This window comes from Panulirus ornatus, chromosome 55 (assembly GCF_036320965.1).
Source record: "Panulirus ornatus isolate Po-2019 chromosome 55, ASM3632096v1, whole genome shotgun sequence".
In the NCBI taxonomy this organism is placed as follows: Eukaryota; Metazoa; Arthropoda; class Malacostraca; order Decapoda; family Palinuridae; genus Panulirus; species Panulirus ornatus.
In genome coordinates this window covers 36,942,065-36,969,013 of record NC_092278.1, presented here as the reverse complement: position 1 = coordinate 36,969,013, position 26,949 = coordinate 36,942,065, and the positions used below count along the sequence as shown (strand labels likewise).

Genomic DNA, 26,949 nt, shown 5'->3' with positions numbered 1-26,949 from the left:
TCTTACTGAAAACATCTACTATTGTATGACTATCAATACATACACAGTAGATGCTTGATGCTTCTAACTCAATTTAGAAGGGCTGTAATACAATTTATAACAAAAAATCTTCTATACTTACCTCCTTTGCATCAAGTGGAAGTGTGCATACATCTGGATGCACAGATAGATGAGTGTTTTGCAAACACTTCAACATTTGGACTCAAAGAAATTTAAGAAGTTGAACGAAATGTTTGTTGCATTGGAGATAAATACTGATACTGATGATTTCTTCTTTAAAATTATACTACAGTCCTGCTAAATTGAGTAAGAAGCACCTAGTACCTTGCGATATAGTTGTGGATGTGTTAACACTATATATGGTACAACAGTGGATGACAATATTGCAATAAAGCAATAAGATAGTGGATTATGCCCTATCAACATCAGTGAAGCACTTGATTTTACCATAAGATGCTAATCTTTAATGCATTCAATTAACACACAAAACAGCATATGTGAAGAAATATTTTAGTTATTTATTTATTTTGCTTTGTCGCTGTCTCCCGCGTTTGCGAGGTAGCGCAAGGAAACAGACGAAAGAAATGGCCCAACCCACCCCCATACAAATGTATATACATACACATCCACACACGCAAATATACACACACATACATCTCAATGTACACATATATATACACACACAGACACATACATATATACACATGCACACAATTCACACTGCCTTTATTCATTCCCATCGCCACCTCGCCACACATGGAATAACATCCCCATCCCCCCTCATGTGTGCGAGGTAGCGCTAGGAAAAGACAACAAAGGCCCCATTCGTTCACACTCAGTCTCTAGCTGTCATGTACTAATGCCCGAAACCACAGCTCCCTCTCCACATCCAGGCCCCACAGAACTTTCTATGGTTTACCCCAGACGCTCCACATGCCCTGATTCAATCCATTGACAGCACGTCTACCCTGGTATACCACATCGATCCAATTCACTCTATTCCTTGCCCGCCTTTCACCCTCATGCATGTTCAGGCCCCGATCGCTCAAAATCTTTTTCACTCCATCTTTCCACCTCCAATTTGGTCTCCCACTTCTCCTCGTTTCCTCCACCTCCGACACATATATCCTCTTGGTCAATCTTTCCTCACTCATTCTCTCCTTGTGCCCAAACCATTTCAAAACACCCTCTTCTGCTCTCTCAACCACGCTCTTTTTATTTCCACACATCTCTCTTACCCTTACGTTACTTACTCGATCAAACCACCTCACACCACATATTGTCCTCAAACATCTCATTTCCAGCACATCCACCCTCCTGCGCACAACTCTATCCATAGCCCACGCCTCGCAACCATACAACATTGCTGGAACCACTATTCCTTCAAACATACCCATTTTTGCTTTCCGAGATAATGTTCTCGACTTCCACACATTCTTCAAGGCTCCCAGGATTTTCGCCCCCTCCCCCACCCTATGATTCACTTCTGCTTCCATGGTTCCATCTGCTGCCAGATCCACTCCCAGATATCTAAAACACTTTACTTCCTCCAGTTTTTCTCCACTCAAACTTACCTCCCAATTGACTTGACCCTCAACCCTACTGTACCTAATAACCTAATAACCTTATTCACATTTATTCTTAACTTTCTTCTTTCACACACTTTACCACACTCAGTCACCAGCTTCTGCAGTTTCTCACATGAATCAGCCACCAGTGCTGTATCATCAGTGAACAACAACTGACTCACTTCTAAAGTTCTCTCATCCCCAACATACTTCATACTTGCCCCTCTTTCCAAAACTCTTGCATTCACCTCCCTAACAACCCCATCCATAAACAAATTAAACAACCATGGAGACATAACACACCCCTGCTGCAAACCTACATTCACTGAGAACCAATCACTTTCCTCTCTTCCTACACGTACACATGCCTTACATCCTCGATAAAAACTATTCACTGCTTCTAACAACTTGCCTCCCACAAAAATATTCCTCAGGAACATATTCCCACTTCATGAATTTGTCTTTGATAAAGTATGCTTCATTTAAAATGATTTCACTTACAATAAAACTTTTCAGGAGTGCATTCAATACATTAAACAAGGAACCCCTGTGGCATATGAGTGCTGTGAATTAGGTTAATTTACTATTAGATTCAGCTTGCACTTCCAGAATCTAAACTTTGCCAAATCATAATCTTAGGAAATTTTCACTATCTACACTTAGGAAAAATTGCTAGTTTGGAAACTGCTTGGTCTTGACGATACCAAACTACAGACATTCTATTGTACCATAACAAACAAACTCCAATATTAAATATAGTTATAGCTTTATGATACCTAATCATGTACAATGGCATAAGATTAAAGCATTACAAAGGATTGTAATATGCCATTATGTGGTAAAAAATCATGATGTCACCTGAGTACTAGGGAAAAGGGTTAGGGCAAAATGTAGTACACATTGAAATAATGAGAGTATCAGAAAAAAAAAATTGTGAGACACTATGAAAGCAGTTCTCTGCTATAAAATCTTTGATACAATTTAAGAGATATGCATCACAAACATGGCATGCTGTAAAACTAATTCAGTGGACATTAAAACTAGTCAAAATGGGGGAAAAAACATAATACAAATGTAACATTCCTCCACTCACTAAATTACAAAGAAAATCAATAAAACTGTTTTAACAATTTGAAGTCACAGATGCAAAACTTCTTAGGATCTGTTATATCGTAGTTCACATACCATTTTTTAAAGGCACAAGGTCTTTCAACCAATCAACCAGGGGAGCTGGTTTTGCAATTGGAGTGCAGTGAATCTTGGATTCTTCACCAATGATTGGAGTCTGGTGGTCTGGAGTATCACCAAAATCTATGTCCACTGGAAGAGAGAAGAAATTGTAAGTGTGAGTAATTTCCTATTTACTACTTCCTTCTTGTACAGTACAGAGAAGCAGTTCCATAACTGCAGGACCCCTTCTCTTGAACAGTGTGTGCAAATGTCTATATAGTTTCCTAACTGGACAGACTAGGAGAGAGCTTTACACTTATGGGGCCCCATCTTCAGAACTTATCATTTGATTTTTCAAACTTTTGTAAGCTGATAACATTCATAACTTGATCACTTACCTTATCCCATGTATCCACTACTCTGATACAATATAAGTACTGTGTCTTTTTCAACAAGTTCTTTTTACTTAGTTTTTTGTTTTGGCCTCTGGTTCCTCTATCTTCATATTTTTTGAATAACACAATATTGACATCATCTTACTGGATTAGAAACTTGAAGGTTGTGTTCAAGTCTCCCTTTACTCTTCTGCTTTCCATGAGAGGAATTTCTTATTTCACTTACTATACTATCTTTGTTGCCCTCCGTTGAGCCTTCTCAATTAGTTCTTAGTACTTCTTTAATTGCAGTGACCAAAGAAGGGAGGCATTTTCTGGCTTTAGTTTAGAATATATTGTGAATAGCCAACCGAAAATTTCCTCATGTATTTACTAAAAACAATTCTAATAATTGCCAAAAGATAGTCTCTTTCCCTTGCAATGATCCTGAGGTGATGCTCATGTGACAGGTAAAGTAGTGTCAAACCCCAAGGGCCCTTTTACAGGCAAATAACATGCCCCAATCAAGGCTACCTCAGGTGAAAGGAAAAGTTAGAGAGAGAAAGTGGAAACTAATCAGGGCTCTGCAGGTGTTTGTAGACATGACTCTTAAAGGAAAAAAGAGATTATATGATGAGGGAAAGATAAAAGGAGGAAGAGAATTCCACAGTGTAAATGTCCGAGATAAGAAGAGGGCTATCACAACAGCCAATCTTCAGGTGGCTGGTCTCCATATAGAAGCTTTGGAAAGCAGCAGCCAAATGCATGCCACAGGTCCAAATTTGGAGATGGGGAAACATGCAAACAGTTCATGAGAACAATGACCAAAAAGTACCTACAGAATAGAGAGACAGGGCAGCAACACCACAGTGCATGGAAAAGAAAGGTTGAACAGAGATGATGCCAGGAAAATCAATGAGACAGATTTTTTATTCCACTCTAAGCAACAAAGAGGTGGAGGATTAGTCACCTACAATGTGTGAGAAATATTCCATAACTAGCAGAATAAAACCATGTAGATATGACACACCTGCTCAAAAGGAAAATAACTGCAGCATCTATACAACATTCCCAGCTTTTGGGAAGCAGATTTAGTGATGTTGATGTCAGGTTTCAAGGACAGAATGGAGGATATAATTAGGCCCAACACATTTATATTATTACTCTTTTTTTCAGAGATGGGTTGAGCAAGTAACAGCAAACCTCAAGGAGAATAAGATGATCTGTGTGGTTTTGAAGCTTTTGACAGAGTGGATAATAAGGTACATGAGGCACACTTTAGGGTGGAGTGGATAAATCATTAAAAGATACTATGGGAATCCTTTTCTTGTCCAAATATGGTACCAGTAAGTGTTCTCAAGGTGCTTGGAACCAGTTCCTTGCAACAGCTTCAGCCCCCTTCCCCAACCAAACTGTTACACAATTAGTCACAGACCCCTCATGAAAAAAGGATATATTCAGCCCTACCTCACACTTAAGTAATCAATATGAACAGATCCCCCTCAATCTGTTAATGCCACACTGACAAAAATCTTAATTCTGTAAAGATCCAGTTTACACCTGGACATATTTGTGGGTAAATATAAGGAATGATGAACCTATTTCACCTTACAAAGAAAGTTTATATCAGGCTCCAAAGTGGGTTTGATACATGCATGATGAAGTTATACCAAATCAAATGTATAGTTATATTGATGGGACTCTGTGCATAACTGCCTCCTATAATCTAGCAGGTAAGAATCTACACGAACAGGAGACATAGGAGTTGACATTTTATCTACCCTATTACCATAATAATTTCACAGCAAGGGAACTAAAAAAGACAACTGTTTACAGGTTAACAACAGAAAGGCAATGAAGTAAAGGATATGATGTGCAATAAGCTATTTTGAAGTAAAGGATATGAAGTGCAATAAGCTATTTTGAAGTAAAGGATATGATGAGCAATATACTATTTGTCACATATGCCTAAAATAGAATATACTTATATGTGTAGCTACCTCACTTAAAAAATTAAAAACTAATAGGGAAGGTCCTGAAGAGGGAACAAAGATAACATAGTGCTTAAAATAACAGAACCTATTTACAGAAAGTGGTTGGAGGCTATATAGTTGCCTACCAAGGAAAAGAAAAATACAAGCAAATGCAAAAATGATCACAACCTTCATATTTCTAAATCACTTTTGCAGCTCTTTAAATGTCAAAATTGAAAAAGAGGTCACAGCAAAATCAAGCAAGACTAGTAAGAAAAGATATAAAGAAGATAAATATGCAAATGCACTATACACTAAAGATAAAAACATTGTGCAATAGTAGAGAACATTCAAAAGATAAACCCCCACAAATGTTGAACTCCCTCCTTCTACTATACAAACAGAGAAGACAATCATAAACACAATTTTTAATGACTTATCACCCCCATAAACCAAAGGCATTTACCTCATTCTAATTACCAAAAGTTTACTTCAAAATCTTGATCATATTACAAAAAAGAAAAAAAAAGTGTTAAGAACTCATAGAGTAATTAATTTCTAAACTATCGAAGAGCATCAACAGCAACTCAAATAATTTACCGCATATGAATCGGTTATCTGATAATCCCTTAATATCAACTTTTAATAGTAACTTACTGTATGAGTCCACTTCCAAGCTCGCCCAAAGCTTCTGATTGCCAGCATACGTGGCTGTGCAGTTGTACACTCCAGTGTCCTGCTCACGAAGTTTCTGGATCATCAAATCAAGTTTTCCAGGTCCACTAGAACCATCCAATGTGCTGATCCTAAGAGGGCAAAAAGTTGTTGAAATAAATGACAAAGAAAAAAATGAAAAAATATTGCTAATACTCTTTTGGCTGATTCTGTAAAAATCCTGACTCCATCTGATACATATTACATCAAGTTTACCCTTTAACATCCACACTTTTTCCCCTTTTCTGTACATTCAAGAATTCTGCAAACATGCATATTATCTTTTAATCTTTAGAGAACAAGAAAAAGCTGCTGCTCCACTGCTACTATGTATTTCTTAACTTATTTTTCGACCACATAAACTGGTGGAATGATTTGAATTTTGTTTAAACAGTATTCCTTTATAGAAATTTACAAAAATTACTCAGCAGTACCTTTATCTATACAGATACTGTATTCATCTAAAAAGGAACTAGCAAATAGGGTAGCTGGCAAAAACTGCACATCTCCCTTCAAAACTACACATCTCTGTTCCATCATTTGTACTAAAAAGTACTGTCTTGTGAAAGCATTCAGCACTCATATAAAACCTCCTCCCCTCCTCTACCCAATATACTGTTTTGATGATGATGTGGTGAGAATTCTCAAAGCTAATATACATATCTAAAGACACTGATGCACCCATGATGATACATGTCTGTAGATGTTAAAGGGTTAAAAGCAACGCTCAAACACATTACCCACATTTCATAAAACAAGTGTACGCCACTCAATGGTAACATTTACCAAATCCTTGCTGTGACCTAACATAAATTAGAGAACAAATTCACTTAACTAAAGGCTGAACTGGCAGATATGAAAGTATGAGGATAACTCATATATTGATTCTTTTTTGTACAAAACATTACCATCAAATCTTATCTAGTTACTAATAAATAGATAAAAAAAAGTGCTACACACAGCAAAGGCATTCAAAGCAGCTAACTCTATTTGCATTTTTGGAAAAAGTTCCTCTTGTAAACTAATATGGACAAAGAATGCTTCTCCAATGTAGGCAGCTGGAAAAGATGACAGAGTGGGAGGAAGACAGTCCTACTACCTTTTCCTTTTCTTACAGTAACTTTGTTACATATTTCTTCAAAATCTTCTAAAGCACTGACAACCTCAATCACTGATAAATGCTGAAAATGCTCTTTTCACATTTGTGTCTTATGGAATCATACTCTCTTTTTGGGAAATTATCTCTTCCAAGAGAAAACTTTGCATATATATTTGTATACATTTAATGTTGTTTGCAGTTTCCTGCATCAACAAGCAACTGCTAGGAACAGACGAAGAAATGGCCACAATTGCTCACGTTCATTCTTTAGCTGTCATGTGTAATGCAATGAAACCAAAGCTCCCTATCAACAACCAGACCTTTCTGTGGCTTCCCCTAGCTGCTTCATATCCCCCGGTTCAGTTCACTGACAGCACGTCTTCCCCTATATCATATCACTCTAATCCATACATACCTTACACATTCCTGCACATTCAGGTCCCAGGTGCCTAAAACCTCATTCAGTCTATCCCTCCATCTCCAAGTTGGTTTCCCAGTCAAGATCATGTCAGTGCACATCTTCAGCCCTCTTCAGCTTTCTCAACCATAAAATTTTAATTGCCACACCTCTTTGAAATGATATCAACCCTTATCACAGAACACAAGGTCCTCAAGTATTTAACTTCCAAAACATTCAACCTACACTGTAAATTCTTAACTATAGCCAATGTCTTACATCCATACAAAACTGTTAGTACCACTATCCCTTCAAACATACCCATCTTTACTGTCCTCTTTCCGCACATTCCTCAAAGGTCCCAGAACCTAAGCCCCCCCTCACCCACCTATGACTCGCCTCCCCTTCCATGGTTCCATTAACTGCAATGACCATTCCCAGGTATCTAAAACACTTCACATCCTCTAAGTCTTTTTCATTCGAATACACAACCCAATTAAACTGTCTCTGCACTGCTAAAACGAATAATCTTACTTTAATCACACTTATTCTAAACTTTCTCCTGCCACGCTATCTCCCAAACTCATATGCAATTTCTGCTGTTTCTCACTCGAATTTGCCACCAGTACACCTACCAGGCCCCTTAATCCCCAACAGACTGTATACCTGCCCCTCTCTTTAAGACCCTTGCATTTATCTCCCTCACCACCCCATTCATAAACAAATTAAACAAACATGGTGACATCATACACCCTGCTGAAGACTCATCTTCATCTGGAACCACTAATTCTCCCCTCTATCACCTCACACACACACCTTACTCTCTTGATACGAGCTCTTCATAGCTTCTAAAAGCCTTCTTCCCACACATAATATTTGCAACACTTGCACAAAGCATCTCTATTAACCCTATCATATCCTTTCTCCAGTTCCATAAATACCACATACAAATACTTGTTTCTCAAGTATTTTTTACTCACATTATGCAAAGTATACACTTGATCTACACATCCTTTACCACTCCTGAAATCGCAATGCTCTTCCCCATCTGCTGCTCTGTGCATACCACTACCCACTCAATCACCAATCTTCCATACAACTTACCAGGTACACTCAAGTCACTTGTGCCTCTGTAATTTGAACACCCTTGTCCGCCTTGCCCTTATGCAGTGGCACTGCACATGCATTCCAACAATCCTCAGAAACCTCACCATTATCCATACATACACTGTAAACCCTAAATAACCAATCAAAAAGTCAACCAACTTCTAAAGATATTCATATGCAATACCATCCATTCCCGATGCCTTGCACACTTCATCTTTGTAAGGCTTTCAGCCCCTCTTCTCTTCTCACCAAGTAACATGCTGTGACTCTCACTCCACGTATCTCCCCAACCCTAACATTCTACATCTGCCACCCTACTATTAAGCACATTAAACAATCTTTTAAGTACTCACTCCATCTCCTCTCCACCTCATCACTGCTTGTTACCACTTCCCTATTTGCCCCCATAACTGACATTCCCATGTGTGTTCTAATGCATTTCTCATACTATTAACCTCCCTCCAAAACATCCTTATTCTCACTAAAGCTTGCTGGTACTTGCTCATCCCAACTCTGATTTGTCCTCAATTTCAGTCTCAGAATCTTTATTATCTTATTCATTTACAGTTGTCCCAAGACCATTTTCAATAAAGAGTCCTGATGTTACCTAGAACCTTTTTCTCAATGCTGAAGACCTTAACAGGAAGATGGTGATTTTTTTGGAGTGAGAAGCTCTTTGACAAGACTGTACTCCCAGTTGTGCAGCTTGATCAAAAGTAACTATCCACCAAAGGTGTAACTTCAAGAACATGGAGTCCAGCAATTCCGACACACCTATATATGTGAATATATATATGCTTATGAGGCTCCTGAAGCACCTCAGGAAGATGGCCACGTCCACTGGTTGGGATCACAGAATATAATCTGTTGTGATATGAGGGCATCTATGTGCAGGGATTGCAAGGCAATTATGCAGTGTGCTTGATGCCTTCTTTATGGTAGCTGCATCATGGGTATGAAGGGTCTTGGGATATGATGAAAACAGTGTGTGTAGTGTTGTAGCAATGAATGATGTCCAAAGGGTAAGCAAGAGAGTACAACTCTTGTTAATCTGGAAAATGTGGTTTCTGATGGGTGTATGTCTAATGGGTTGGAGTTTAAGACTGAGTTGGGAGTTAGGATTTTCAGTGCTAGATGGGTTATTTCACTGTACATCTGTTCTGTCCGTGACATATTTGCTGTGGGTAAAGGGAACTGTGAGTGGAGGTTACAAAGGTTTGAGGCAGGTATTAGTTTTTTATTTCTACATGGGGTTTGGTGGTTAGTTATACTGTGGTTTGGGTGGGAAGCGTCTAGCGCTGCTGCATCAAACATAGCACTATCTATCTCTCTATCTATCTGTGGTTTTGGTGCATTCCATGTGTCAGCTAGAGATTGAGCGTGAATGAACGTAGCCTTTTTTTGTCTGTTTTTCTGGCGCTATCTCACTGAAGCAAGGGATAGTGATGCTGTTTCCTGTGGTACAGGGTAGTGACAGGAATGGATGAAGTCAAGCAAGTACGAATATGTACATGTGTATATATATATGTATACGTTTGTGTATGTGTATGTATATATGTCAATATGTACATGCGTATGTATGTATATGTGCATGTATGGGTGTTTATGTATATATATATATGTGTATACGAGTAGATGGGCCATTCTTTGTCTGTTTCCTGGCACTACTTCAGTGACACGGGAAACGGTGATCAAGTATAATAAATAAATAAATAAATAAATAAAATAAATATATATATAATTATCATTTTGCTTTGTCGCTGTCTCCTGCATTTGCGAGGTAGTGCAAGCAAACAGATGAAAGAAATGGCCCAACCCACCCCCATACACATGTATATACATACACGTCCACACACGCAAATAAACATACCCATACATCTCAATGTACACATATATATACACACACAGACACATACATATATACACATGCACACAATTCACACTGTCTGCCTTTATTCATTCCCATCGCCACCTTGCCACACATGGAATAACATACCCCTCCCCCTCATGTGTGCGAGGTAGTGCTAGGAAAAGACAACGAACGCCCCATTTGTTCACACTCAGTCTCTAGCTGTCATGCAATAATGCCCGAAACCACAGCTCCCTTTCCACATCTAGGTCCCACAGAACTTTCCATGGTTTACCCCATACGCTTCACATGCCCTGATTCAATCCATTGACAGCACGTCTATCCCGGTATACCACATCGATCCAATTCACTCTATTCCTTGCCCGCCTTTCACCCTCATGCATGTTCAGGCCCCGATCACTCAAAATCTTTTTGACTCCATCATTCCACCTCCAATTTGGTCTCCCACTTCTCCTCGTTCCCTCCACCTCCGACACATATATCCTCTTGGTCAATCTTTCCTCACTCATTCTCTCCATGTGCCCAAACCATTTCAAAACACCCTCTTCTCCTCTCTCAACCACGCTCTTTTCATTTCCACACATCTCTCTTATCCTTACATTACTTACTCAATCAAACCACCTCACACCACATATTGTCCTCAAACATCTCATTTCCAGCACATCCACCCTCCTGCACACAACTCTATCATACTATTCGCCATTTCCCGCGATAGCGAGGTAGCGTTAAGAACAGAGGACTGGACCTTTGAGGGAATATCCTCACCTGGCCCCCTTCTCTGTTCCTTCTTTTGGAAAATAAAAAAAAAAAAAAAAAAGAAACTAGAGGGGAGGATATATATATATATATATATATATATATATATATATATATATATATATATATATATATATTTATTTTGCTTTGTCGCTGTCTCCCGCGTTTGCGAGGTAGCGCAAGCAAACAGACGAAAGAAATGGCCCCACCCACCCCCATACACAGTGTATATACATACACGTCCACACATGCAAATATACATACCTATACATCTCAATGTACACATATATATATACACACACAGACACATACATATATACCCATGCACACAATTCACACTGTCTGCCTTTATTCATTCCCATCGCCACCTCGCCACACATGGAATACCATCCCCCTCCCCCCTCTTGTGTGCGAGGTAGCACTAGGAAAAGACAACAAAGGCCCCATTCGTTCACATTCAGTCTCTAGCTGTCATGTAATAATGCCCGAAACCACAGCTCCCTTTCCACATCCAGGCCCCACACAACTTTCCATGGTTTACCCCAGATGCTACACATGCCCTGATTCAATCCACTGACAGCACGTCTACCCCGGTATACCACATCAATCCAATTCACTCTATTCCTTGCCCTCCTTTCACCCTCCTGCATGTTCAGGCCCCGATCACACAAAATCTTTTTCACTCCATCTTTCCACCTCCAATTTGGTCTCCCACTTCTCGTCATTCCCTCCACATCCGACACATATATCCTCTTGGTCAATCTTTCCTCACTCATTCTCTCCATGTGCCCAAACCATTTCAAAACACCCTCTTCTGCTCTCTCAAAGACGCTCTTTTTATTTCCACACATCTCTCTTACCCTTACATTACTTCCTCGATCAAACCACCTCACACCAGACATTGTCCTCAAACATCTCATTTCCAGCACATCCACCCCCCTGCGCACAACTCTATCCATAGCCCACGCCTCGCAACCATACAACATTGTTGGAGCCACTATTCCTTCAAACATACCCATTTTTGCTTTCCAAGATAATGTTCTCGACTTCCACACATTCTTCAAGGCTCCCAGGATTTTTGCCCCCTCCCCCACCCTATGATTCACTTCTGCTTGCATGGTTCCATCTGCTGCCAGATCCACTCCCAGATATCTAAAACACTTTACTTCCTCCAGTTTTTCTCCATTCAAACTTACCTCCCAATTGACTTGACCCTCAACCCAACTGTACCTAATAACCTTGCTCTTATTCACATTTACATATTTATATATATATATATATATATATATATATATATATATATATATATATATATATATATACATTTTTTTTTTTTTTTCCGCTGTCTCCCGCGTTTGCGAGGTAGCGCAAGGAAACAGACTGGTTGGTAAGGTTATTTAATGTATGTATGACTCATGGTGAGGTGCCTGAGGATTGGAGGAATGCGTGCATAGTGCCATTGTACAAAGGCAAAGGGGATAAGAGTGAGTGCTCAAATTACAGAGGTATAAGTTTGTTGAGTATTCCTGGCAAATTATATGGGAGGGTATTGATTGAGAGGGTGAAGGCATGTACAGAGCATCAGATTGGGGAAGAGCAGTGTGGTTTCAGAAGTGGTAGAGGATGTGTGGATCAGGTGTTTGCTTTGAAGAATGTATGTGAAAAATACTTAGAAAAGCAAATGGATTTGTATGTAGCATTTATGGATCTGGAGAAGGCATATGATAGAGTTGATAGAGATGCTCTGTGGAAGGTATTAAGAATATATGGTGTGGGAGGCAAGTTGTTAGAAGCAGTGAAAAGTTTTTATCGAGGATGTAAGGCATGTGTACGTGTAGGAAGAGAGGAAAGTGATTGGTTCTCGGTGAATGTAGGTTTGCGGCATGGGTGTGTGATGTCTCCATGGTTGTCTAATTTGTTTATGGATGGGGTTGTTAGGGAGGTGAATGCAAGAGTTTTGGAAAGAGGGGCAAGTATGAAGTCTGTTGGGGATGAGAGAGCTTGGGAAGTGAGTCAGTTGTTGTTCGCTGATGATACAGCGCTGGTGGCTGATTCATGTGAGAAACTGCAGAAGCTGGTGACTGAGTTTGGTAAAGTGTGTGAAAGAAGAAAGTTATGAGTAAACATGAATAAGAGCAAGGTTATTAGGTACAGTAGGGTTGAGGGTCAAGTCAATTGGGAGGTGAGTTTGAATGGAGAAAAACTGGAGGAAGTGAAGTGTTTTAGATATCTGGGAGTGGATCTGTCAGCGGATGGAACCATGGAAGCGGAAGTGGATCATAGGGTGGGGGAGGGAGCGAAAATTCTGGGAGCCTTGAAGAATGTGTGGAAGTCGAGAACATTATCTCGGAAAGCAAAAATGGGTATGTTTGAAGGAATAGTGGTTCCAACAATGTTGTATGGTTGCGAGGCGTGGACTATAGATAGAGTTGTGCGCAGGAGGATGGATGTGCTGGAAATGAGATGTTTGAGGACAATGTGTGGTGTGAGGTGGTTTGATCGAGTAAGTAACGTAAGGGTAAGAGAGATGTGTGGAAATAAAAAGAGCGTGGTTGAGAGAGCAGAAGAGGGTGTTTTGAAATGGTTTGGTCACATGGAGAGAATGAGTGAGGAAAGATTGACCAAGAGGATATATGTGTCGGAGGTGGAGGGAACAAGGAGAAGAGGGAGACCAAATTGGAGGTGGAAAGATGGAGTGAAAAAGATTTTGTGTGATCGGGGCCTGAACATGCAGGAGGGTGAAAGGAGGGCAAGGAATGGAGTGAATTGGAGCGATGTGGTATACCGGGGTTGATGTACTGTCAGTGGATTGAATCAAGGCATGTGAAGCGTCTGGGGTAAACCATGGAAAGCTGTGTAGGTATGTATATTTGCGTGTGTGGACGTATGTATATACATGTGTATGGGGGTGGGTTGGGCCATTTCTTTCGTCTGTTTCCTTGCGCTACCTCGCAAATGCAGGAGATATACATATATATATATATATATTCTTCCTTTCTTTCAAACTATTCGCCATTTCCCGGATTAGCGAGGTAGCGTTAAGAACAGAGGACTGGGCCTTTGAGGGACTACCCTCACCTGGCCCAATTCTCTGTTCCTTAATTGGGGGGAAAAAAAAAATGAGAGGGGAGGATTTCCAGCCCCCGCTCCCTCCCCTTTTAGTCGCCTTCTACGACACGCAGGGAATACGTGGGAAGTATTCTTTCTCCCCTATCCCCAGGGATAATATATATATATGTGTACGTGTAGGAAGAGAGGAAAGTGATTGGTTCTCAGTGAATGTAGATTTGCGGCAGGGGTGTGTGATGTCTCCATGGTTGTTTAATTTGTTTATGGATGGGGTTGTTAGGGAGGTGAATGCAAGAGTTTTGGAAAGAGGGGCAAGTATGAAGTCTGTTGGGGATGAGAGAGCTTGGGAAGTGAGTCAGTTGTTGTTCGCTGATGATACAGCGCTGGTGGCTGATTCATGTGAGAAACTGCAGAAGCTGGTGACTGAGTTTGGTAAAGTGTGTGAAAGAAGAAAGTTAAGAGTAAATGTGAATAAGAGCAAGGTTATTAGGTACAGTAGGGTTGAGAGTCAAGTCAATTGGGAGGTGAGTTTGAATGGAGAAAAACTGGAGGAAGTGAAGTGTTTTAGATATCTGGGAGTGGATCTGGCAGCGGATGGAACCATGGAAGCAGAAGTGGATCATAGGGTGGAGGAGGGGGCGAAAATTCTGGGAGCCTTGAAGAATGTGTGGAAGTCGAGAACATTATCTCGGAAAGCAAAAATGGGTATGTTTGAAGGAATAGTGGTTCCAACAATGTTGTATGGTTGCGAGGCGTGGGCTATGGATAGAGTGGTGCACAGGAGGATGGATGTGCTGGAAATGAGATGTTTGAGGACAATGTGTGGTGTGAGGTGGTTTGATCGAGTAAGTAATGTAAGGGTAAGAGAGATGTGTGGAAATAAAAAGAGCGTGGTTGAGAGAGCAGAAGAGGGTGTTTTGAAATGGTTTGGGCACATGGAGAGAATGAGTGAGGAAAGATTGACCAAGAGGATATATGTGTCGGAGGTGGAGGGAACGAGGAGAAGAGGGAGACCAAATTGGAGGTGGAAAGATGGAGTGAAAAAGATTTTGTGTGATTGGGGCCTGAACATGCAGGAGGGTGAAAGGAGGGCAAGGAATAGAGTGAATTGGAGGGATGTGGTATACCGGGGTTGACGTGCTGTCAGTGGATTGAATCAGGGCATGTGAAGCGTCTGGGGTAAACCATGGAAAGCTGTGTAGGTATGTATATTTGCCTGTGTGGACGTATGTATATACATGTGTATGGGGGTGGGTTGGGCCATTTCTTTCGTCTGTATCCTTGCGCTACCTCGCAAACGCGGGAGACAGCGGTAAAAAAAAAATTTTCCAAAAGAAGGAACAGAAAAGGGGGCCAGGTGAGGATATTCCCTCAAAGGCCCAGTCCTCTGTTCTTAACGCTACCTCGCTAAGACGGGAAATGGCGAATAGTATGAAAAAAAAAAAAAAATATATATATATATATATATATGGCCTTTGGTGTCTTTTCCTAGCCCTACCTCGCACACATGAGGGGGGAGGGGGTTGTTATTCCATGTGTGGTGGGGTGGCGATGGGAACAAATAAAGGCAGACAGTATGAATTATGTAAATGTGTATATATGTATATGTCTGTGTGTGTATATACATGTGTACATTGAGATGTATAGGTATGTATATTTGCGTGTGTGGACGTGTATGTATATACATGTGTATGTGGGCGGGTTGGGCTATTCTTTCATCTGTTTCCTTGTGCTACCTCGCTAACGCGGGAGACAGCGACAAAGCAAAATAAAAGATATAAAAAAAAATATATATATATATATCATCATATATATTTATCCCTGGGGATAGGGGAGAAAGAATACTTCCCACGTATTCCCTGCGTGTTGTAGAAGGCAACTAAAAGGGAAGGGAGCGGGTGGCTGGAAATCCTCCCCTCTCGTTTTTTTTTTAATTTTCCAAAAGAAGGAACAGAGAAGGGGGCCAGGTGAGGATATTCCCTCTAAGGCCCAGTCCTCTGTTGATAACGCTACCTCGCTAATGTGGAAAATGGCGAATAGTACGAAAGAAAGAAGAAAGATACCATCATCATCATCTATTCATTTATTTATCATACTTTGTCACTGTCTCCCGCGTTAGTGAGGTAGTGCAAGGAAACAGATGAAAGAATGGCCCAACCCACCCATATACACATGTATATACATACATGCCCACACATGCACATATACATACCTTACATTACTACGTATTACATACATATACATACACTGACAAATACATATATAAACATGTACCTATTCATACTTGCTTCCCTCACCATTCCGGTCACCACCTGCCACACATGAAATAGCAACCCCCTTCCCCCCTGCACATGCGCAAGGTAGCCACTAGGAAAAGACAGCAAGGCCACATTCATTTACACTCAGTCTCTAGCTGTGTAATGCACCAAAACCACAAGCTCCCTTTCCTTCCACATCCAGGCCCCACACAACTACTTCCATTGATTTAACCCCAGATCTACACATGACCCTGATTCTCCACTGACAGCAACGTCGACCTCCGTATAACCCATCAATCCAATTCACCTCTATTCTTGCCCTCCATTCACCCTCCTGCATGTTCAGGCCCCGATCACACAAAATCTTTTTCCACGTCCATCATTCCACCTCCAATTGGACAACACACCCACTTCTCGTCATTCCCTCCACATCCGACACCATTTACCACTTGGTCAATCTTCCCTCACTCATTCTCTCCATGTGCCCAAACCATTTCAAAACACCCTCTTCTGCTCTCTCAAAGACGCTCTTTTTATTTCCACACATCTCTCTTACCCTTACATTACTTCCTCGATCAAACCACCTCACACCAGACATTGTCCTCAAACATCTCATTTCCAGCACATCCACCCCCCTGCGCACAACTCTATCCATAGCCCACGCCTCGCAACCATACAACATTGTTGGAGCCACTATTCCTTCAAACATACCCATTTTTGCTTTCCAAGATAATGTTCTCGACTTCCACACATTCTTCAAGGCTCCCAGGATTTTTGCCCCCTCCCCCACCCTATGATTCACTTCTGCTTGCATGGTTCCATCTGCTGCCAGATCCACTCCCAGATATCTAAAACACTTTACTTCCTCCAGTTTTTCTCCATTCAAACTTACCTCCCAATTGACTTGACCCTCAACCCAACTGTACCTAATAACCTTGCTCTTATTCACATTTACATATTTATATATATATATATATATATATATATATATATATATATATATATATATATATATACATTTTTTTTTTTTTTTTCCGCTGTCTCCCGCGTTTGCGAGGTAGCGCAAGGAAACAGACTGGTTGGTAAGGTTATTTAATGTATGTATGACTCATGGTGAGGTGCCTGAGGATTGGAGGAATGCGTGCATAGTGCCATTGTACAAAGGCAAAGGGGATAAGAGTGAGTGCTCAAATTACAGAGGTATAAGTTTGTTGAGTATTCCTGGCAAATTATATGGGAGGGTATTGATTGAGAGGGTGAAGGCATGTACAGAGCATCAGATTGGGGAAGAGCAGTGTGGTTTCAGAAGTGGTAGAGGATGTGTGGATCAGGTGTTTGCTTTGAAGAATGTATGTGAAAAATACTTAGAAAAGCAAATGGATTTGTATGTAGCATTTATGGATCTGGAGAAGGCATATGATAGAGTTGATAGAGATGCTCTGTGGAAGGTATTAAGAATATATGGTGTGGGAGGCAAGTTGTTAGAAGCAGTGAAAAGTTTTTATCGAGGATGTAAGGCATGTGTACGTGTAGGAAGAGAGGAAAGTGATTGGTTCTCGGTGAATGTAGGTTTGCGGCATGGGTGTGTGATGTCTCCATGGTTGTCTAATTTGTTTATGGATGGGGTTGTTAGGGAGGTGAATGCAAGAGTTTTGGAAAGAGGGGCAAGTATGAAGTCTGTTGGGGATGAGAGAGCTTGGGAAGTGAGTCAGTTGTTGTTCGCTGATGATACAGCGCTGGTGGCTGATTCATGTGAGAAACTGCAGAAGCTGGTGACTGAGTTTGGTAAAGTGTGTGAAAGAAGAAAGTTATGAGTAAACATGAATAAGAGCAAGGTTATTAGGTACAGTAGGGTTGAGGGTCAAGTCAATTGGGAGGTGAGTTTGAATGGAGAAAAACTGGAGGAAGTGAAGTGTTTTAGATATCTGGGAGTGGATCTGTCAGCGGATGGAACCATGGAAGCGGAAGTGGATCATAGGGTGGGGGAGGGAGCGAAAATTCTGGGAGCCTTGAAGAATGTGTGGAAGTCGAGAACATTATCTCGGAAAGCAAAAATGGGTATGTTTGAAGGAATAGTGGTTCCAACAATGTTGTATGGTTGCGAGGCGTGGACTATAGATAGAGTTGTGCGCAGGAGGATGGATGTGCTGGAAATGAGATGTTTGAGGACAATGTGTGGTGTGAGGTGGTTTGATCGAGTAAGTAACGTAAGGGTAAGAGAGATGTGTGGAAATAAAAAGAGCGTGGTTGAGAGAGCAGAAGAGGGTGTTTTGAAATGGTTTGGGCACATGGAGAGAATGAGTGAGGAAAGATTGACCAAGAGGATATATGTGTCGGAGGTGGAGGGAACAAGGAGAAGAGGGAGACCAAATTGGAGGTGGAAAGATGGAGTGAAAAAGATTTTGTGTGATCGGGGCCTGAACATGCAGGAGGGTGAAAGGAGGGCAAGGAATGGAGTGAATTGGAGCGATGTGGTATACCGGGGTTGATGTACTGTCAGTGGATTGAATCAAGGCATGTGAAGCGTCTGGGGTAAACCATGGAAAGCTGTGTAGGTATGTATATTTGCGTGTGTGGACGTATGTATATACATGTGTATGGGGGTGGGTTGGGCCATTTCTTTCGTCTGTTTCCTTGCGCTACCTCGCAAATGCAGGAGATATACATATATATATATATATATTCTTCCTTTCTTTCAAACTATTCGCCATTTCCCGGATTAGCGAGGTAGCGTTAAGAACAGAGGACTGGGCCTTTGAGGGACTACCCTCACCTGGCCCAATTCTCTGTTCCTTAATTGGGGGGAAAAAAAAAATGAGAGGGGAGGATTTCCAGCCCCCGCTCCCTCCCCTTTTAGTCGCCTTCTACGACACGCAGGGAATACGTGGGAAGTATTCTTTCTCCCCTATCCCCAGGGATAATATATATATATGTGTACGTGTAGGAAGAGAGGAAAGTGATTGGTTCTCAGTGAATGTAGATTTGCGGCAGGGGTGTGTGATGTCTCCATGGTTGTTTAATTTGTTTATGGATGGGGTTGTTAGGGAGGTGAATGCAAGAGTTTTGGAAAGAGGGGCAAGTATGAAGTCTGTTGGGGATGAGAGAGCTTGGGAAGTGAGTCAGTTGTTGTTCGCTGATGATACAGCGCTGGTGGCTGATTCATGTGAGAAACTGCAGAAGCTGGTGACTGAGTTTGGTAAAGTGTGTGAAAGAAGAAAGTTAAGAGTAAATGTGAATAAGAGCAAGGTTATTAGGTACAGTAGGGTTGAGAGTCAAGTCAATTGGGAGGTGAGTTTGAATGGAGAAAAACTGGAGGAAGTGAAGTGTTTTAGATATCTGGGAGTGGATCTGGCAGCGGATGGAACCATGGAAGCAGAAGTGGATCATAGGGTGGAGGAGGGGGCGAAAATTCTGGGAGCCTTGAAGAATGTGTGGAAGTCGAGAACATTATCTCGGAAAGCAAAAATGGGTATGTTTGAAGGAATAGTGGTTCCAACAATGTTGTATGGTTGCGAGGCGTGGGCTATGGATAGAGTGGTGCACAGGAGGATGGATGTGCTGGAAATGAGATGTTTGAGGACAATGTGTGGTGTGAGGTGGTTTGATCGAGTAAGTAATGTAAGGGTAAGAGAGATGTGTGGAAATAAAAAGAGCGTGGTTGAGAGAGCAGAAGAGGGTGTTTTGAAATGGTTTGGGCACATGGAGAGAATGAGTGAGGAAAGATTGACCAAGAGGATATATGTGTCGGAGGTGGAGGGAACGAGGAGAAGAGGGAGACCAAATTGGAGGTGGAAAGATGGAGTGAAAAAGATTTTGTGTGATTGGGGCCTGAACATGCAGGAGGGTGAAAGGAGGGCAAGGAATAGAGTGAATTGGAGGGATGTGGTATACCGGGGTTGACGTGCTGTCAGTGGATTGAATCAGGGCATGTGAAGCGTCTGGGGTAAACCATGGAAAGCTGTGTAGGTATGTATATTTGCCTGTGTGGACGTATGTATATACATGTGTATGGGGGTGGGTTGGGCCATTTCTTTCGTCTGTATCCTTGCGCTACCTCGCAAACGCGGGAGACAGCGGTAAAAAAAAAATTTTCCAAAAGAAGGAACAGAAAAGGGGGCCAGGTGAGGATATTCCCTCAAAGGCCCAGTCCTCTGTTCTTAACGCTACCTCGCTAAGACGGGAAATGGCGAATAGTATGAAAAAAAAAAAAAAATATATATATATATATATATATGGCCTTTGGTGTCTTTTCCTAGCCCTACCTCGCACACATGAGGGGGGAGGGGGTTGTTATTCCATGTGTGGTGGGGTGGCGATGGGAACAAATAAAGGCAGACAGTATGAATTATGTAAATGTGTATATATGTATATGTCTGTGTGTGTATATACATGTGTACATTGAGATGTATAGGTATGTATATTTGCGTGTGTGGACGTGTATGTATATACATGTGTATGTGGGCGGGTTGGGCTATTCTTTCATCTGTTTCCTTGTGCTACCTCGCTAACGCGGGAGACAGCGACAAAGCAAAATAAAAGATATAAAAAAAAATATATATATATATATCATCATATATATTTATCCCTGGGGATAGGGGAGAAAGAATACTTCCCACGTATTCCCTGCGTGTTGTAGAAGGCAACTAAAAGGGAAGGGAGCGGGTGGCTGGAAATCCTCCCCTCTCGTTTTTTTTTTAATTTTCCAAAAGAAGGAACAGAGAAGGGGGCCAGGTGAGGATATTCCCTCTAAGGCCCAGTCCTCTGTTGATAACGCTACCTCGCTAATGTGGAAAATGGCGAATAGTACGAAAGAAAGAAGAAAGATACCATCATCATCATCTATTCATTTATTTATCATACTTTGTCACTGTCTCCCGCGTTAGTGAGGTAGTGCAAGGAAACAGATGAAAGAATGGCCCAACCCACCCATATACACATGTATATACATACATGCCCACACATGCACATATACATACCTTACATTACTACGTATACATACATATACATACACAGACAAATACATATATAAACATGTACCTATTCATACTTGCTTCCCTCAGCCATTCCTGTCACCACCCTGCCACACATGAAATAGCAACCCCCTTCCCCCCCCTGCACATGCGCAAGGTAGCACTAGGAAAAGACAGCAAAGGCCACATTCATTTACACTCAGTCTCTGGCTGTGTAATGCACCAAAACCACAGCTCCCTTTCCACATCCAGGCCCCACAAAACTTTCCATGGTTCACCCTACACACTTCACATGCCCTGGTTCAATCCACTGACAGCACATCGACCCTGGTGTACCACATCGTTCCAATTCACTCTATTCCTTGCATGCCTTTCACCCTCCTGCAATGCGTTCAGGCCTTGATCACTCAATATCTTTTTCACTCCATCCTTCCACCTCCAATTTGGTCTTCCACTTCTCGTTCCTTCCACCTCTGACACATATAACTCTTTGTCGATCTTTCCTCGCTCATTCTCTCCATGTGACCAAACCATTTCATTACACCCTCTTCTACTCTCTCAAACACACTTTTTATTACCACACATCTCTCTTACCCTTTAATTACTTACTCAATTAAACCACCTCACACCAAATACTGTCCTCAAACATCTCATTTCCAGCACATCCACCCTCCTCCGCACAACTCTATCTATAGCCCACGCCTCGCAACCATATAACAATGTCGGAACCACTATTCCTTCAAACCCATTTCTGCTTTCCAAGAAAATGTTCTCGACTTCCACACATTCTTCAACGCTCCCAGAGCCTTCATCCCCTCCCCCACCCTGTGACTCACTTCTACTTCCATGGTTCCATCTGCTATTAAATTCACTCCCAGATATCTAAAACACTTCACTTCTCCACTTTTTCTCCATTCAAACTTTCCTCCGAATTGACTTGTCCCTCAACCCTACTGTACCTAATGCTCTTATCCACATTTACTCTCAGCTTTCTTCTTTCACACACTTTACCAAACTCAGTCACCAGCTTCTGCAGTTTCTCACCTGAATCAGCCACAGCACTGTATCAGCAAACATATATATACCCTAGCCTGAGACAGGTACCCATTTTATTGATCAACACCACCCCTAGGAGTGGATAAAAAGCTGGGTTGACTGTGGACCAACTGCCAAAACTAGAATTTGAACCTAAGTGCTTGACCATGGGTGGCCCATGAATACATCATCGTAAGAAATGCGAACAGCTACACCACAGAGGTGTGTGTGTGTGTGTGTGTGTGTGTGTGTGTAATTAAATACTTGTTTGTACTGAACAGTGAGTGAGGAGAGGTTAACAGAGAAGATATATGAGTCAGAAGAGGAGGGGTCAAGCAGATGGGGAGATCAATTGGAGATGGAAGGATGGAATGAACAAGATTTTGAGTGCTTTGTGATTGTATATGCAACAGGGTGAAAGGTGTGCATAGGATGAAGTGAATTGGAGCAATGTGATATACAGGAGGTGACATGCTGCTATGGACTGAACAAGAGCATATGAAGCAGCTGAGGGAAACCAGGGAAGGGTCTGTGGGGCCTGGTTGTGGATGGAAGGCTATGGATTTGATGAATTACACATGACAGCCCTTTCTTCATCTGCTCTTGGTGATACCTTGCCAATACTGGAAATGGCAAACAAGTATGAAAACACACAATAAAATCATCGTTAATAATCAATAAGATAGTTTCTTTTCCTATTTAAGCTCACGGCTAAATTTCACTTCTGTATATCAAGGTAACAAAATCTGAAATGTGACTTACAAATATCCCAGTGCAGTGTTTCTGATTTATACTTCTGTCAGCTTTTCTAAGTTAAATATAGGAGTTGGAGTAAGAAATCAAAAGTAATCAGTACAATCACATTATAAGAACACATATTTACAATAAAAAATTAATCCTTAAGGACTGGGGAATTATTTTGATGGCCATCTTATCTACATATTCTTAAATATGTAGTACCTACCCCCAGAAAAAAAAACTATCTTCCACATGTGAATAATCAACATCTGAAAGACATTAAACAAAAATCTACCAGAAGGAAAATCATAAAAATTTTCTTTCACTGGATTTCACTTGTCCTATGTCTAAGAGACAGAACATGAAGGTAACGAGAACACAAAAAGCCAATAAAGGACACTCCTGTGGTATGCATTATGTTAACTTAAAGGCATCTCTTTCAAAATTGCCTTTTCACTGATAAATACCAACAATAAAAAAAATCCTTAGTATTTTCAAGGAAATACAGTAAAATACTTTTGTAACCCCCAAAGGTTATAATAAACATAAAGAGGGTAATACTGGTAATTCTTTTCAAAATCTACTTTGTTATACCTTTCTGGTGCCCTTTGCTGAGCTTAATTTATCTTTTATATATATATCATGAAGCAATCAAATCAGTAACTAAATATTCGTACATTGGATAACATGTATTTTTCGAAAAAGTTTTAAATGTATAATGATCCTTAAAAATACAGCAATTCACATGTGTATAGATAATCTCAATTGTTTTGATTTTATGGAAAATACCATAAAGCTCGCAAAACCATTAAAATACCCAGTGTACGTTTTTTCTACATGCCAATCTATAACTGTTTTACTGTGTTTAAATGATGATTAATCCATGCTTTAATCAGAATCATGAATGGTGAAAAAGTACATTTAGCAATAATCATAATCAAGAACATACCTGATAATACCAAAAGCTCCAAGATGGAGTAGCACCATGTCAGGCCAAGCAAATAATGTTGGTATGATTAATAGCTGACCACCTGACATCACTGCAATATGCTTGTCCCCTTAGTGCAGTGAATCACAAGTACTGTACTTACTTGAAGTTGTTATTTTCTCATCATGTTTGGTGACATTTTAACTGCGCACCAACCGAACCACCCATGCATGTTTTATCTAATTGTTAGCATCTATTAAATCAATCCCAGGCCTAGCATGTCCTCAGCATGGTGGTTAGCCCACCTCTCTAAAATGCAGGGTGGATCAAATCTTTGTGTACACCTAAATGCTGACGGCCGGCTAACAGTCATGCAACAAGGGCATGCAAAGGTATCACTTTCCTGATAAGGAACTTGCAGCAACACAGGTCATAATTCTGAAAAGGAGTAAGAGCATGCCACTTAAGGGCAAATTCACATAATTTAGATACATTACTATGCCATTCCTTTGATAGACAACCAGTTATGACCCACAGTATAATATGTAATACTGCAAAACCTACACCTGAAACTCTATGCCTACAATTTGGAACTGGATAGATTTAATGGATGAAGATCTGAAACTGCCCTTACAATATGGCTTCATTATAGAGTTCTGCGAGTGAATATCAAATAAAGTTTTACCAATAAAAGCAACGCTGCCTGACTGGTAGCAGGAGTTAACAAATCTGACAGTAAAAATGATGTATGCTATGTCAAGAAATATCCAAAACTTATTGTAGCAACCTGACAACCCATGAGCAAAACATTATTACCAAATCAATGGTTTAGATTATGAAAAAACATGTTACTAGAGGATGAAAAAGAGAGGTACCTACTTTCCATTTATCATCCCTAATGGACACAAAGGCCTCATCAATGACAATTTCCTCTCATGAAACTTTCATCAAAATATATGATATGCAGTCAAACAATCAAAAACTAAAGTATATTTCAACATATATATTTCTGTATATAACAGAAATACCATCCCCAAACCTGTAGGTAAATTCATAGAAAACAAGATATTTCTAACCACAAACATAATCTTATGTGACTTCCTGACTGATTTACAGTATGTAAAAAATGGTAGCCAGCAGCAGCCCAGATATTACCATTGTGACTAGGTGTTATTTATACCTAATATCATCTCATTTTCAGAATTAGGACTGCTGATATCATTTTCTTTTATCAAGAATAAGGTTTAAGGCTAGTTGTCTAGTTGTCATGTATTAAGCATCTGAACGTGTGTTGGATGTAACAAAGATGAGGTGATGAACATGGATGATCTAGCCCTGAGTGAACAAGGGTAAAGGGAAAGGGAGGTAAATGGCTTGGGAATGTCTTAGGAATCAAGTGAAGCCCAGTGAAGGGGTAACACTGCTGCTGAAGGAAGAGTTCAAGAAATGTGCATTGGAGTGTAAGGAAGTAAGCCCCAGACTGATGTGGATACGAATGAAAAAGAGGATTATGAAAGGGGAGTTGATTATTAGTGCTTATGTGCCTGAAAATGAGATAATGAAGGAAGACAGAAGAATGATGCAAGGGATTGAGTGTTTGTGATGAGTGATTTAGATGCAGGGGTGAGTAATGTGGCAGCAGTGGTGGGTATAACTTGGGGCATGAGGTATCCAGTAATGTAAATAAAAATGATGTACAGGTTGTGGAGCTGTGTGCTAGAAAAAAAAAAGTGAATATCTGATCTAAGAAGATGATATATATATATATATATATATATATATATATATATATATATATATATATAATGTTGGTTTGCGGCAGGGGTGTGTGATGTCTCCATGGTTGTTTAATTTGTTTATGGGTGGAGTTGTCATGGACGTGAATGCAAGAGTTTTGGAAAGAGGGGCAAGTATGCAGCCTATTGTGGATGAGAGAGCTTGGGAAGTGAGTCAGTTGTTGTTTGCTGATGATACAGCGCTGTTGGCTGATTCATGTAAGAAACTGCAGAAGCTGGTGACTGAGTCTGGTAAAGTGTGTGAAAGAAGAAAGTTGAGCGTAAATGCGAGTAAGAGCAAGGGTATTAGGTACAGTAGGGTTGAGGGACAAGTCAATTGGGAGGTAAGTTTGAATGGAGAAAAACTGGAGGAAGTGAAGTGTTTTAGATATCTGGGGGTGGATTTGGCAGTGGATGGAACCATGGAAGTGGAAGTGAATCATAGGGTGGGGAGGGGGCGAAAATTCTGGGAGCCTTGAAGAATGTGTGGAAGTGGAAAACATTATCTCGGAAAGCAAAAATGGCTATGTTTGAAGGAATAGTGGATGTGCTGGAAATGAGATGTTTGAGGACAATATGTGATGTGAGGTGGTTTGATCGAGTAAGTAATAATAGGGTAAGAGAGATGTGTGGTAATAAAAAGAGTGTGGTTGAGAGAGCAGAATAGGGTGTTTTGAAATGGTTTAGTCACATGGAGAGAATGAGTGAGGAAAGATTGACCAAGAGGATATATGTGTCAGAGGTGGAGGGAATGAGGAGAAGTGGGAGACCAAATTGGAGGTGGAAAGATGGGGTGAAAAAGATCTTGAGTGATTGGACAGAGCATCAGATTGGGGAAGAGCAGTGTGGTTTCAGAAGTGGTAGAGGATGTGTGGATCAGGTGTTTGCTTTGAAGAATGTATGTGAGAAATACTTAGAAAAGCAAATGGATTTGTATGTAGCATTTATGGATCTGGAGAAGGCATATGATAGAGTTGATAGAGATGCCCTGTGTACTAAGAATATATGGTGTGGGAGGCAAGTTGTTAGAAGCAGTGAAAAGTTTTTATCGAGGATGTAAGGCAGGTGTATGTGTGGGAAGAGAGGAAAGTGATTGGTTCTCAGTGAATGTAGGTTTGCGGCAGGGGTGTGTGATGTCTCCATGGTTG

General features: G+C 40.8%; 1 protein-coding gene across 1 annotated transcript in view; it reads right to left on the bottom strand.

The window, feature by feature from the left end:
* Positions 1-26,949, bottom strand: part of LOC139765693 (fasciclin-2-like) — a 276,821-nt gene that overhangs the window by 103,931 nt on the left and 145,941 nt on the right. Inside the window, exons 4-5 of the mRNA XM_071693461.1 lie at positions 5,743-5,891; positions 2,754-2,888 (exon numbers count right to left, since the gene is read on the bottom strand). Coding sequence (XP_071549562.1) covers positions 2,754-2,888; positions 5,743-5,891 — 284 coding nt within the window. The remainder of the gene's footprint in view (positions 1-2,753; positions 2,889-5,742; positions 5,892-26,949) is intronic.